Source organism: Cyphomyrmex costatus, unplaced genomic scaffold (genome assembly GCF_001594065.2).
Source record: "Cyphomyrmex costatus isolate MS0001 unplaced genomic scaffold, Ccosl1.0 scaffold2, whole genome shotgun sequence".
Taxonomy (NCBI): Eukaryota; Metazoa; Arthropoda; class Insecta; order Hymenoptera; family Formicidae; genus Cyphomyrmex; species Cyphomyrmex costatus.
Genome location: NW_017276038.1, coordinates 46,999 through 61,418, shown reverse-complemented (window position 1 = coordinate 61,418; position 14,420 = coordinate 46,999). Strand labels below are relative to the sequence as shown.

The 14,420-nt window shown below is 32.5% G+C and overlaps 2 protein-coding genes across 2 annotated transcripts in view; both read left to right on the top strand.

Annotated features, from left to right (window-relative positions):
- The first annotated feature begins 2,936 nt into the window (after positions 1 to 2,936).
- LOC108773144 (nectin-3) lies at positions 2,937 to 11,897 on the top strand. The gene is made up of 5 exons (XM_018538867.1): positions 2,937 to 3,137; positions 8,877 to 9,009; positions 10,142 to 10,275; positions 11,530 to 11,734; positions 11,797 to 11,897. Exons 1-5 carry the CDS (start codon positions 2,937 to 2,939, stop codon positions 11,895 to 11,897), a joined length of 774 nt encoding a protein of 257 aa, XP_018394369.1.
- Positions 11,898 to 13,294: 1,397 nt separating this feature from the next.
- Positions 13,295 to 14,420, top strand: part of LOC108773143 (cationic trypsin) — a 7,487-nt gene continuing 6,361 nt past the window's right edge. Inside the window, 1 exon segment of the mRNA XM_018538866.1 lies at positions 13,295 to 13,749. Coding sequence (XP_018394368.1) covers positions 13,550 to 13,749 — 200 coding nt within the window. The 5' untranslated portion in view covers positions 13,295 to 13,549.

Below are 14,420 nucleotides of genomic sequence, written 5' to 3'. Positions count from 1 at the left end.
AGAGAGAGAGAGAGAGAGAGAGAGAGAGAGAGAGAGAGAGAGAGAGCAAAAGCGAAAGCGAAAACGTGAAAGAGAGGGAGAATGCGTTTTGATATTTCGATTAAACGCTGTCAAGACTTTCAATCATGTTGCATTCGACTTCCATCGAATTGGCACCGACATGACAACGAGACGAAGGGGAACAGATATCTAGCTATTGCCAGGAATTGGAAGAACGGAGAGCTTTCGCGCCGTTGACTGTAACTACTTGTGGCAGTCCGCCCTGTTGCTGGGAGGGTGTTACTGTATCGATCAGAATAAAAGCGCGCGCGCATGGTATTTATTTCGAGGCGTTTCGAGACAAAAGGCTTATTTTCGAGGTCGATCGTACGATGGATAATACTAATACCACACGATTTTCTACTTGTTTGTTCTGCAATATTTCAACAAGAAAGCTGAATAAGCAATTGTGTTATGTCGTTACGAGTTCTTTGAAATAATAATAAACCAATTTTTTTGTACATGATATTAGATTGATTTGTATAATTACAGAAAATAGACGATTGATTTTAGGGTCCATAAGTATTTATAAATGTGTACTTTTTTTCCATAAATGTATTGACATAATAAGAGGATATATTTTTTTTACGAATACATGCTTTTATTTTGACATAATAAAGTGATAATTTTCTTACGATATATTGCTCTTTAAAGTAACTGATCTTTATATTTTAAGAATTTTTAAAACTTTTTTCCGCCTATTTTTATAAACCGAGAAAAATACGTATTTATATTAAACCGTCCGATTCATACTAAAGATCGAATGCTTTATGTCAAAGAAGAAAAATAATTAACAGCAATAAAAAATCTTTTTAAAGCTTTTCTTTTGTAGAAAATAAATATGATGTTTTAATTTGTAAAAGTTATACGCAATGATATATTGTAGTCTCCTTTTAATGTGAATTTTTTTATTATTCTCTCTCTCTCTGTCTCTCTTTTTGAAATTTTATTATTATATTTTATTTGATATAAAAAGTATAATATAATGATGATGTATTAAAACAATGATGTGAGATAAAAATATTTGGACGACTAGTAATTGCAAAATGTGTTTTTAAATAGAGATATGAAATACAGGAAAATATGCATTTGAAAAAAAAATTTTTAGAAAAGGGTGATGAGAATCACGGATTTCAATGTGCAATATAAATTATTGAACAAATCTATATGAAATATTTTAAATAATTATTTTATATATTTTAAGTTTATGTTCAAAAAGATATCTTAATAGATATTTGCAAATAATCAGAATCATCACATAACGCAATCAATTTATTTGCATCAATTTATTTGCACATTCCGCTCTCTATTTAACTTGGATGTTTGAATCCATTAATCACATCGAGAGACAAAACAAAATCGCTCGCCTGGGCTCGTTTTGATGATACTAGATTCGGCGATCGCACGCAAGCCCAATGGCATAGAGAGGACGGTTCTTCCGTCGTAGGTTCCTGCGTGTTCTTAAAATTACCTTCGCATCCTCCTGGTTTAAACACTATAACGTTAACGTTAATAAATCGTTAGTGGTAATAGTCAAGATTGGTCGGTCATAAAACTTCAAACATGATTTTTTGAACTTTCCTTACCGACAAGAAAGTGGAATTTGCTATATTGAGCGATATATTTCATCACACTCTAATGCCCGTATTCATAATCAGAACTTGTACTTAAGAGTTCCTTAAATTTATCTTCAGATAGCTCTACAAATTATTTCATTGGCTATTGTCTACAGATAAAATTAAGGAAATCTCCAGTACAAGGTCTGATTATGACTATCGTCCAATATACTATATTTTACTTTCTCATCAGCAAGGAAAGTTAAAAAAATCACGTTTGAAATTTTACGTCCGATAAATATTGATTACTACTGGAGCTCGAGCACGCTAGTGGCTTTCCTCCACTCTCACTGTCTCGCTCTCTATTTATCGTTTACCGCCGCGACGCACTGCGCCGTCTCATCACATTGAGAGTCAAATAAAATCGCAAGCGCGCCCGGGCTCTCTTGATACTGGATACGACAGCTGCACGCAAGCTCGATGGCATAGAGGGGACGATTCCTCCATCATAGGCTCACGCGACGCGTGTTCTTTCAATGACCTCTGCCTTCCCCTGGTTTAAATACTACAATCGTTAACGTTGATAAATTGTTATTGGTAATAGTCAAGATTTTTCGGACGTAAAACTTCCAATATGATTTTGTCAACTTTTCTTGCCGATAAGAAAGTGGAATTTGGTATTGGATAATAGATTTCATCTACTCTAATAAATGAATTTATTGGTTTCCATCACCAGAATAGAAACCCCCCTATATCGTGCGTATATCCTCCTTTGTTTATTGATTTATTTGTCCTATTTAGTTTATATATTACGCAGTAAAATTCGCGCTCGACTCTCATATTCAGTTCTTTTACTAAATACTGTTATTATTTAAGAATCCTATTAACGCTTATTGAAATACGATATATTTGCGTATATCCTCCTTTGTTTATTGATTTATTTGTCTTATTTAGTTTATATTACGAATTAAAATTCACGCTCGACTCTCATATTCAGTCCTTTTATTAAAATACTGTTGTTCATATAAGAATCATGTTAATACTTGTTGAAATATATATTGCCTAAAACGATATTTTCCCTCCATTTCCTACCAAATTCCTGTGACCTGTCTACATCGTAACGACGCACGTGGACGCCTTAACAAACCTCATAAAATCATCTCTCTGCGAAAATTCTACGAATGTCACGCATCATTATACGCGTAGAATTTGACACCGTTCACATGGGGCATTGTCAACAACAGACAATATCTATTACCATTCGATTGTCAGAGGTAATGATAGTACGAGTATGTACGTACGGTGATTTCACGATTTTTAGACGCGTCGTTGCCGGACAAGATGGATGTTAACTTGATAGCGCCGAAATATATACTGTATGGCGATACGGCCTCCTTGACGTGCGCTCACAAGGTCTCGAACGAATTACTTCACAAGATAGAATTTGTGAAGAACGAGCGGAGGATATTTGAGTACGTTAAGGAGAGGAAACCGCCGTACATCCCGGAGAAGCCCGTACTCGTCGACGGTGCTAAAATGGAGGTGAGCGAAATACAATAAATAGAACAACAAGGAGATCTTTAAAATGTATTCCCTGTTGATTATTTATTTTATTTCTTATTTTACTTTTTCGTTATTTTATTATTTTATGTTATTCGAATTATCGAGCTTACCTAACAATAGGTGCCGGCTTATGGAAAATATTGGGGAGGGGGGGTCCGAGAAAGGATGTCAAACGATTTTTTTCTCCCGATCTTTCTTTCCTGATACTTAACAAACATTACACTTACTTACATTTCGTCTGTTCGTTTTGCTTACACTTTTTACTTGTAAGCATGTTTGTTTTCTTTCTCTTCGACGATTGAATATATATTAATATCATTGTAAGTGTAAAAGTGTAAGTAAAGTGTAAGCAAGGCGAACAAATCTATAATTTCATTACAGTTTATGTCAAGGCGGCACGACACGTGCTACCGGCGGCGCGGAGCTTGTCCCACTCACGCGCTTATTGTTTCCTTTACCGCTCCGCCCGCGCCGACACCATAAGGGCTGTCCCCGCCGTCGCGTTCGACGCTCTTCAACAAAATATTAAACTTTATTAATATTATAACTATAAACAATATATAAATAATATGTTACAAGTTTATTTTAAAATAGAAATAAAATAATCTTAACACAAAAAAATACACATTACAAAAAAAAGATCAATTGAGAGAATTTAGAAAAAACTTTTGGGAAATATTCCGTCAGGCTTACTTTCCAATTAAAGTCACAATGGAAATGATAACTTAACATAGCCTGTGCGACAACAGCGAAAGCTGAGGGGTGCCGACAACCGCTGAACGCGATTGTTGAAGAACGTCGAACGCAACGGCGGGGAATAAAATTACGGGCATAGTGGTGAGGGAAACAATAAGCGTGAGTGAGGGAAGCTCCGCGCCTCCGATGACACGCGTTGTGCCGCCCTGGATTGTGTTCCGAAATTCGACTCTGTCAACTCCGAGTATGTCTTATCTTTGTTCAACATTCGGCGAACAACAAGGATGAAAGATATTCAGAGTTGATAGAGTCGAATTTTAGAACGCACCCCCGGGATGCGTTCAGAGTCGTCGTCCGGATGTTATTTTATTCTTGTTATTCACGAATGATAAACGAGGATGACACTCTTATGATGATTCTAAACGCAGCCCTGGTGTATGTGTATATTACCGAATACGACGAGTGCAGTGCACCAAACAGGGGCCATCGATCGAACACGTTGCACTGAGAAAATTTCCACTCTGGGAAAAGTGTACACTAGTGCAGGCGATCGAATTCGTTATAAGTACATACATCAAAGCGAAGTCAATGTATATATCAAGGTAAAGCGATATTCAAAATATTTATGAGCTGTCAAGAATCAAATAAATCAGTTAAAGGGTTACAGTTAGTCGGTGAAATCAACCATGCATTGTCTCATTCTCTTATTGATTTTGTTAGATACCATAGACGTCGATTACGGGGCAGCATAGCAGTTTTGCTCATCCCCTTCGCCAATTTTGCCCATCCCCAAAAAAAAATATTTTTTTTAACAATTGCGAATTGCAAATAACTTCTGTGATCAACACTGTATGTTCAAGATAACGCCATGTGATACGTTATACATAACAATGGCGCGGCGAATTAAAACGTGGCAGCTTTGAAGTCGCTGACGGGGGGGAGGATCCTGGACGGACAAACACCATTCATGTCGCCTAATAGTTAGATGTAGATGCTGTTGTAAATGAATTTATAAATCGGCACGCTAACTTCGCGAATAGGAAAACCATGCACATACCACAACATGACATGCAGGTTCGATAACACGTCTACATAAATTTATGTCAAATTTACACAGGCCGAGACTGATGGTATCGACCTTTGCATCTCAATCTATATCTGCAGTTATATATATCCACGTCTATATATTGTCATCTTTAAATATCGAATGTTAATCGAATTTCTATTTTCGTAACGGAAGTCAAATATGTCTAGACAGGAAGTGTGTTATAAAATAAATTAGAATAACCGCTTTTATTGAAATTCTATCAATCTCATGTTTTGCATTGCAAAATGATTTTAATTCAAGATATTATATGATATCTAATTAGGATTGGCAACATTACCTCATAAAAATAACTCGTTATCGTTACAGTTCTTTTTCCTAAAAAATAACTTGTTTCCGTTACTCGTTATTGATTTGCAAAAGTAACTTGTTACCTTTACCGTTACTCAAAATATAATGAATTATTACTTTTTCGTTACTTTTTTTCTTGACTAATTAATAGAATATTATGTACAGATTTTTTTTAAATATAAAAAAGATATTAAAATTCCATTTTTTAGTAAAGAAATAGAGCTAAAGAAATATATACAGGATGTTTCCAAAATACCGCGCAGTATTCATATAGCGTTATTCCTGATAAAAAATTAAGTCGATTACTATTAGGAAATTTTTTTCCACCATGCTTACTGAAGCAGTTATTATCGAGTAAAAATGATCCAATTGACGCCGCGTTTTAAACGGACGCACGTCCGTGAGCCGCGCGTCTAGTAGTGTGCGTGAGCGCTCCGCCACACCGGTACATCGCGGACTTCGCCGCTATCGCGCAATGTTCTCACATGTCATAGCAAAATTACGTAAAATGACGATCAATGAATTGATATTATGAGAATAAACTAAAAATTGTAGGTTATGATAAAATCATGATTTCATATTATTTTATTGCGTAAAAAATGCAATACTTTATTAAAAGCACTTATAAATTAGATTTAAACAATAAACTGGAATTGAAAATATACGCGTTCTTAAACTGAGTGTTGGTAACAGAATTTGAACTTTGACAAATATTAATAAATAACACAAATAATTTTATTATTTATTATTTATTATTATTTATTATTAATTGTTAATTATTAATTCTTTGAATGTCACATAATTGTGCAACTGTTATCGCTGCAAAGATATGGCCACAAAATATTGATATCGAAATATTATTTAAACTAACTGAAGTGCACTATAAACTGTTTGAAATAATAATTTTTCTCGTAGTGCATAGTGGCCGGAAACTTTTGCACATGCAAATATGACAATTATAATAATAAAAATGTTCATAAATGTAAACAATATCTTTCACTACATTATTTCGTTACCAGCGCTATCTTGTACCAACACTTAATAATGATTAAAATTTTATCAGGCTTTTTTTTTATAAATTAGAGTACAAAATGTCACTGGCCGGAAACTTTTGCACGCTAGTGTATATAATTAAAAAAATATAACTAAAAATGTGTATATACATATACAATGTAGGTATATACACTTTCTTTATTTCTTTTAGAAATAGTGTATATACCATATGTATATATGTATACTATTTCTGAAGAATTTTTTTGATAAATGTAAAAAAAAGATATTAAAATTATATTTTTTAGTGTATAACACCTAACATATATAAAAAATATAATTTTAATATATTTTTTTACACTTATCAAAATCTGCACATAATATTCTATTTGTGTCAAGAAAAAAAATAACGAAGAAATAACGATTGATTGTTATGTTTTGAGTAACTATAACAGTAACGAGTTACTTTTGTAAATCAATAATGAGTAACGGCAACAAGTTATTTTTTAGAAAAAAGAACGGTAACGGTAACGAATTATTTTTATGAGGTAACGTTACCAATCCTGGTCTTTATCAAGATTTTACTTTATAAAATTCAAAATCTCGAAAATATATAATAATACTTTCTCTAATAAACAAAGTTTATTCATCAAATTCGGTTTTTTTTAAATTCTCAAGTATTACTTTATGTACGCATTTCTTCGCAACAAATATATATTTTTTATTATAAACTTTTCACTTCACTTTCCGTTACATCACGCAACCGTTTATGTATAATAAAATAATGTCTCTTTTTTTTAACCTATCGTCTGATATTATTACATAGATAGGTAAAAATACAACTTAGTCTGCTCATACCTATCCCGCAATACGGTCTCTAAGAAAAAACCGTAGTAAACAAAAATCCAAAAATAACGAGAACGCCCTCGATAGTATAAGCTGAATATCCGGAGTCCGCTCCTGTCTTTTGCCAATGATTAAGCGAGCAAAACTAAACGCATTTACCTAAGGCACAGTCTTTTATGTATCGACACAAAGCAAAGCTATTTACGTATACATACATGCACTCTGCACGTAAAATACTCCCCCTGCTATTCCCCGACAACATCGAGTAGTAACGCGTGGCAGCGCAATTTCCCTGGAGAATGTTTTCGATGGGAGCGCACAGCATATGGGTGATCTATTAAAAAAGAGATAAGGTGGAAAATCAATACTTGTTTTTCATATGTGATACCTTAACATTACAAGGATGAGCACTTGTACTAGTGTGTATGTAGAGTCAACACATTAATAATGGGACTACACGTGGCAGAAATAGAACGTCAATTTGGCGAGGGTTTCAGGCCGCTGATGACGAACGATTGTTAAGTGTCGAAAACACTTTTCGCTCTTTCTTTTCACTGAGAAACTTTCCTGTACTTGGCATTTTCATCTATTTTATCCTCACAGAAAAAAATCGATCGAAATACACGACCGAATTCTTCTTTTATAAATATCTGCCTTTTTTAGAACATACTTTTATCGTCTCCTCTTTTCTTATTTTCCACTTTAATTTTTTATTTCTGAAGAAATTTTTGAAAACTTTTATTCGATTACTATTTCGCATTATTATACTATTAAAATTCTGTTGTTGATAAGAAGAATATGCAACCATTTCACACAACGTTATAGTATATAATTCCAAGATATCTTAAAGTTATTACAGTGTGTCATGAAAGATGTAGATAAAGATACGCGTAATAAATGAGGCGCTAAGAATGATTAGACCTAAGCTACTAATAACAAAATTTAGTTGCAAGTTGATGCAATAGAACTTTCAGTAACACTGCTTCAATAATACTGTATGATTTTTAAAAGAAATGGCAATAATGGAATAAAGAGATTGCGATGATGAATAAGTTTGAACTTTCCAAATTTCTATGTTACTAATCTGATTGTAAAAAAAATATTTTTTCTATAATTTATGTGTTTATCACACCTCAGCGTATGCAAATAGAGATTAACCATGTATTTTAAAACGAAATATTTGCGAAAAATATATGATCTGAATTTAATAGAAATTTATCACCAAAAGTGACAAAACAATTATATATGATGGGACTTCGAATTACATTGTATGAAGTGTTCCGTTTTGTATTTCAAAGCATTTTTCTGTCTCGTGCATCCACTCAATATAATTGAAATAGCTAAATGAAAAGAATGCAAATGTAAATCCTATATTAAAGCCAGTCGGTAGAAGCATGCTTTGGGAACTTCCATTAAAAAATAATTTTCGCGCACTTTTTTATCAAATTCAAACATACTTAAAAACATAAGAGTGGCATGTTTACAATAAAAGACATCGCGATACAAAGTATTCCATTTTTTGCAAAAACTTTTCTTTATTTAATAACTAAGGTTACAGAATATAAAAGAGACTGTAAATATAAAAATAATTACAGTTTAAAAGAAAAATTTCATGCAATTTTTTATGTACACTTAAATTGTTTATGCAGTATTTATTACTTGTGTTCTTTTATTGTACGAAATATATACGGAATGTATTTTGATTAAAACAACATAATGCTTCATACTTGACCACACGATGTTACAAAATCCGTTATAATCCATATTAACATGTTATTATTCTTTTCTAGTATGCGAAAAATGGCTCGTCAATTAAATTACACAATGTGGGTTTTGAAACTTCTGGTGTTTATTCCTGTGAAGTCACTATGGAAACTCCCATTTACACTTCGGTGTCTGATCCCGTAGAGATAAAAGTGATACGTAAGTGATATTGTCGACTTTACAAGAATATAGAAATATATAACTCCTTATTAATTAATAAATAGCATCAATCGTTTTATCATATTGAATCAGGAGACGCGGTAGTGTCTCTGGCCATGTTCAAAAACTGAAAGACACTACAAGTCTCTTATCTCGAGCCACCAAAGTCCATTTTTCGTAGGTGCATAACTACTAAAATATAAAAAATTTTGAATTTTGAAAGGTGGCATCTCCACGAGTAATGAGCCAAAAAAATTGGTCAAAGCCGTTTTGGAGATACAAGCGGTCAAAGTGATGATTTTAATGAAAAATTAAGAAACGTCTCTTCCTCCTTCTTCCTCTTCTTCTTCTCTATCCACATTCAAGGCCGTATTAAAACTTCCTAACATCCCCTCTCACCTTTCACTCACACCTTTACCATCTTCGATTTACCGCACCTCCCCTATCCCTCCCCCCTCCACTCATCCCCACCACCTCCTCTTTCGCCGTATTTCACTCTCTTTCGTTATATAAAATATTTTTAAATTATTTTTTTATATATTTGTAATATATTTATACTCTAAAAAGTAAGTGATATCCGAAAAAAATCATATAAAAATGAAAAGTTAAAGCCATGTTCAAAAAAGGATACTCAAAAATTTAAACCTTTTTATCTAATAATAATATATTACCACGAAAAGTAACTGATATATTATTATTAGATATAAAGGTTTAAATTTTTTAGTATCTTTTTTTAAACATGGCTTGACCTGTTCATTTTTACGATATGATTTTTTTCGGTACATATTAGATATACAAAAGTTTCGACTCCGATCTCATCATTCTCAATGTTTATTATATTTAAAATTTTGAATACATACATTCGGTTTTTTTTCTTTATAGTATATATTAATATGTGGAGCAAATGCGGAAGAATTGAAAGTAACGCATACAATTGTTACAGTAGTACTACTTTATATTATTTTATATTAATTTATTCCTTTTTACTTGTGACATTCGTTTTTTCGTTGATTTATTATAAATGTTAACATTGAGAATGACTCAATCGTAGCCAAAACGTTTGTATAATTGACACAGATTTTTAAATACCATCTCTGTGCATCTCCAATATATTTTTAATAATTTTTTTTAGTGCCACAAATGGAACAGCCGACAATTACATTTAAGAAAAGTGTCTTTACAATGGGTGAAATCCTGGAGGCAAACTGTACAACCGCGCCTGCATATCCAGTTCCGCACATAACATGGCTCATAAATGACGAAGAGGTAAAGGACCATCCAATTATGATCCAAGGAACGTTTTAAAGCTTGAAATCTTTTTTTTAGATCGCAAGTTTAGATAATAATATAATCGATTTTTTATGGAGCTACATGGATATACAAATGGAAATTTGTAGAATCTTAAAATTATTATAAATTTTACAAAGTACTTTAATTTGCTCAGGGAAGATGGAGTAGCTACTTGGTAGGTAATCGTTAAAAAACGAATAAAAAGATCTAAAATCTCAATTTTCCCTTGAAAATGCACATATTATGTATACATAAGTATACGCTGTATATGTAACATATAAAGAATCATAAATCCAATCTCCACACAATACGCGACGGATCTGCAGCGACAGAATCAAGCAAACTTTGTTTTCCCTAAAGTAGTTATTTCGAACACAAAGAACATAAATTACGTTAAGAGATTATAGTATCCTTAACATCTCTCAGAGTTATATCAAGTTGAATAATATGTGTCAATCGTTTCATTTTTAGCACCTTATAAGCGAAGTTTACATATAAAAAGTTTTTTTATATCGCAAAAATGATACGTACACCTTAAAGAGAAAGTTTAAACCTTTCTATACGTTTTTGAAGATTACCGAGTACTATTCTGTTCAACTTCTGCAAGCAATCAAATAAAAAAACAAACGTTTTTCGCTTCTATATTGAATAACTCGGTGAAAAAAATTGTAATGCTTAATAAATACACAAATTAAAAATAAAGACTTACTCTTTCGAAGATTATAAATTGTTTTCATGTGCAACTTGTTTCAGTGCGGGTCATATCTGCATCCGATGCTGAAACACAGAATCAACATATTTTATTATATATATTGTTGCTAATTACAAAATTTTTAATTTAATGATATAAATACTAAAGTTAATATTAATTCACGCTATAAAACTTTGTAAAGTTAGTAAAAATTTTGAAATTGATGTTTCCTTATATCCGTGCAGTTTCATAAAAAATCTATCATGTCGTTGTAAACTACTAATTTAAAAAGTAAAGAATTCAGCAAGATTTTTGAAATTTTTAGATCATCTTATTATGATCAGTTTTGGCAAAGTTATATTTCTTTGAAAATTACTTATATTTTAAGGATATAATTTTGTATTCTTTTAAATATATACTTTCGTATGCAAAATATCATACTTTTATAATTTATTCGCATATTATGCATGAATAAATATCTTTAGAAATATATATTTTTGCTCGCGCACGCTCATGGGATTGTAATTTTCTGATTTTAGGCCGATATTGGTTCAGTTATTCATCTTCCGCATACTTCCTTAGTAAATACTAAGTCAATGTATGCTACAGCAGAATTAAAAGTTAAATTGACTCCATCCATGCTTGGAAGAAAATTAAATTACTTAAATCTACGTTGTCAAGCAACAATCCCAGCATATTCATCCCAACGACGTTATGCTGATATAAGAGAAATAGCTATATCGGGTAAGTTTTTTTATAAGATATTAAATTTTTTTCGGATGTTTGTACCTTACAATTTGTTTCAGTGCCAGTTATTTCATCGTCAGCATCCAGCGCTAGAAGAAGATATAAACACCGAATATTGTTATATATATTATTGTTTATGATTATAAGACTCTTAGTTTAATCATATAAATGTTAAAGTTAATATTTAATAATATAAATATCATGTTAGAATAATTTATGTATGAACAATCACAATGTCTTCCAAAATATCGAAAAATACACGGGGGCAGCGGTATTACAAATTTTATAAACTTATAAAACGCAGCTTCTTCGTGCGTTACTATTTTCGATATTACTTATTGTGATACTCGAGTCAGAGTTTGATCAATAATATCTAGGAATGTAAAATTACTGTCAAATTCAATTTTACAATTACTTACGGTAAAATTACAGTAAAATGGTAATTTATTGGTCATTTTGATAAATTTTGTTGTTTCTTATAGTTTTATGCATAAATAGACTATATTTTCGTACATATGTATACAAATTAAATTAAAAATTATACAATTATTCAATATTCCTAATAGGAATCGGCTTAAGATTATTCTATATTTTTACTAACAATAAGTATTCTGGCATTTACTAAGTTCTCTCTAGTTCTGTACTACGTACCTATATATAATAGTTTCTTAATTACTATTATATCAATATGTAATATCAAAATGAACATTTAAATTAAATTAAGTGTTTTTAAACTTTTTAACTTAATAAATAATAAATATAATAATTATAGTAAAATTTGATCATTTTCATCTCTAATAAATCTTTTGCTATTACACACACACACACACACACACACACACACACACACACACACACACACACACACACACACACACACACACACACACACACACACACACACACACACACACACATACATATAATTACTAAACAATAAAAGATAATTTTTTTTGCTCTGAATTTACAATTAATGTACAATCAGAACTTATGATTATACTTATATCTCCTCTCGTAATTTTCAAGAGATAGTGTATTACATCGATCTCATTGAGGTCGATCAAAAGACTGCGAGCGAACTGATTCGATCAAGCTCTGACTTAACCATCTGTAGAAATAGCGATTATGGCCGTGCTTCTGGCCAAACTTTCTGGAATTTGGGCGCGTCGATACGACCGATTTAAAATTCTTGATGCTATCACCAAATAAATTCTGGGATTATCTTTTATCTGTTGCACATCTCGCTAAAAAAAAATTATAATACGTTAGAGTCAACGCTAACGATTTTGCGAAGCTTTAGAATACTAACCTAATCTTGATTATTAGAATCTGATTATTATTCTAATGATTAAGATTAAATTAGTATTAGAAAGAGAACGTATCTTAACGTTATGGACCGAGACTTAGGTCATTTAAGCAAAGTTTGAAAGCTTAATAATGATATTTTAATTAAGAAGTGCCTTTTTATACAGACTGTCCCGCGAGACTTCTCCAATCTCGCACAGGAAGATAGATAGGATTGTAATAATACAGAAGTCCTATACTGTTTCTCTCAAAACGCGCTTTCATTAGTACAATTTCAAAAATTAATATCTTTATTAATATTGCAAGAATCGCTAAACAGTATAGGACTTCTGTATTTATTTCAATTCTATCTATCTTCCTGTACAAGATTTGAGAAACCTCGCGGCATACCCTGTATATCCGTATATTAGAAAATTATATAAATTAGCAGAGAAACAAAAGTCGACGGAGCGTGGCACAGAAAATGGAGGATCCCTCTAAGCCTTTACGACGGCTCGCACGTGAGCCATGATACTTTTCGCGGTTTTGGTTCTAATACCGTATTTTTGCCCGATTTCCCTGGTGACCGGTGTTGAAACGATCACGACGTCATGGGAGTCTGCGACCAATAAGCCGGCGGTTCGCATCGTCGGCGGGGAAATCACCAGCATCAAGAATTATCCATTCATCGTATGCGTGCGACGTGCCCATTTTTCTCACGCACACAAGCTCCTTAACCTTTCACCTTTGCGAAGAATATCGGATTGATATACCGTCATCTCACGAATGCGTAGTAATGACGACTCTGACATCAGTGACGCGATAATTAAAAAAATTTTCTAAAAAGTTAATAATAATTGATAAATTTATGCAAAAATCCTGAAAAATTCAGATAGTATAGTATATTTGCTTCCTTGGTGAAAATTATTTATACGATCCTTTATATAATTTTTCAGAATTTCTATGTATATATATATATATATATATATATATGTATAGATATATATATTCTGAAAAATTATATGAAGGATCGTATAAACAATTTTCATCAAGGAACCAAGAGAAATTTACTCGTGAAATTGTGATACAAACGGTCTCGAATACGCTTGGCATTTGTTCGAGCTAGGGCGTAAGGGTTAAGGTGGCAACCGACTCGACTTGGACTCGGCGAATCCGAATTTTTCAAAGTCAATTCCTCTTAGGTCTCGGTGCAGCGCCGACTTTATAGCCATTCGTGCGGAGGCACTTATGTTGCCTGTAGGTTTGTCCTGTCGGCCGCCCATTGTATGGTCAAGTGCGTGTCATAAGACTGCGTTTCGCATTGTGAGCTATATCTGTCGCGGAGGGTGGTATAGTCAGTCTCTCTCTCTCTCTCTCTCTCTCTCTCTCTCTCTCTCTC

Excerpts from the sequence above, each read along its gene's own strand:
- LOC108773144 (XM_018538867.1), top strand. The coding sequence starts at position 2,937 with ATGGATGTTAACTTGATAGCGCCGAAATATATACTGTATGGCGATACG. Across the intron at positions 9,010-10,141 it reads CGTAGAGATAAAAGTGATAC|TGCCACAAATGGAACAGCCG; the intron begins GTAAGTGATATT and ends AATTTTTTTTAG. Across the intron at positions 10,276-11,529 it reads GGCTCATAAATGACGAAGAG|GCCGATATTGGTTCAGTTAT; the intron begins GTAAAGGACCAT and ends TTCTGATTTTAG.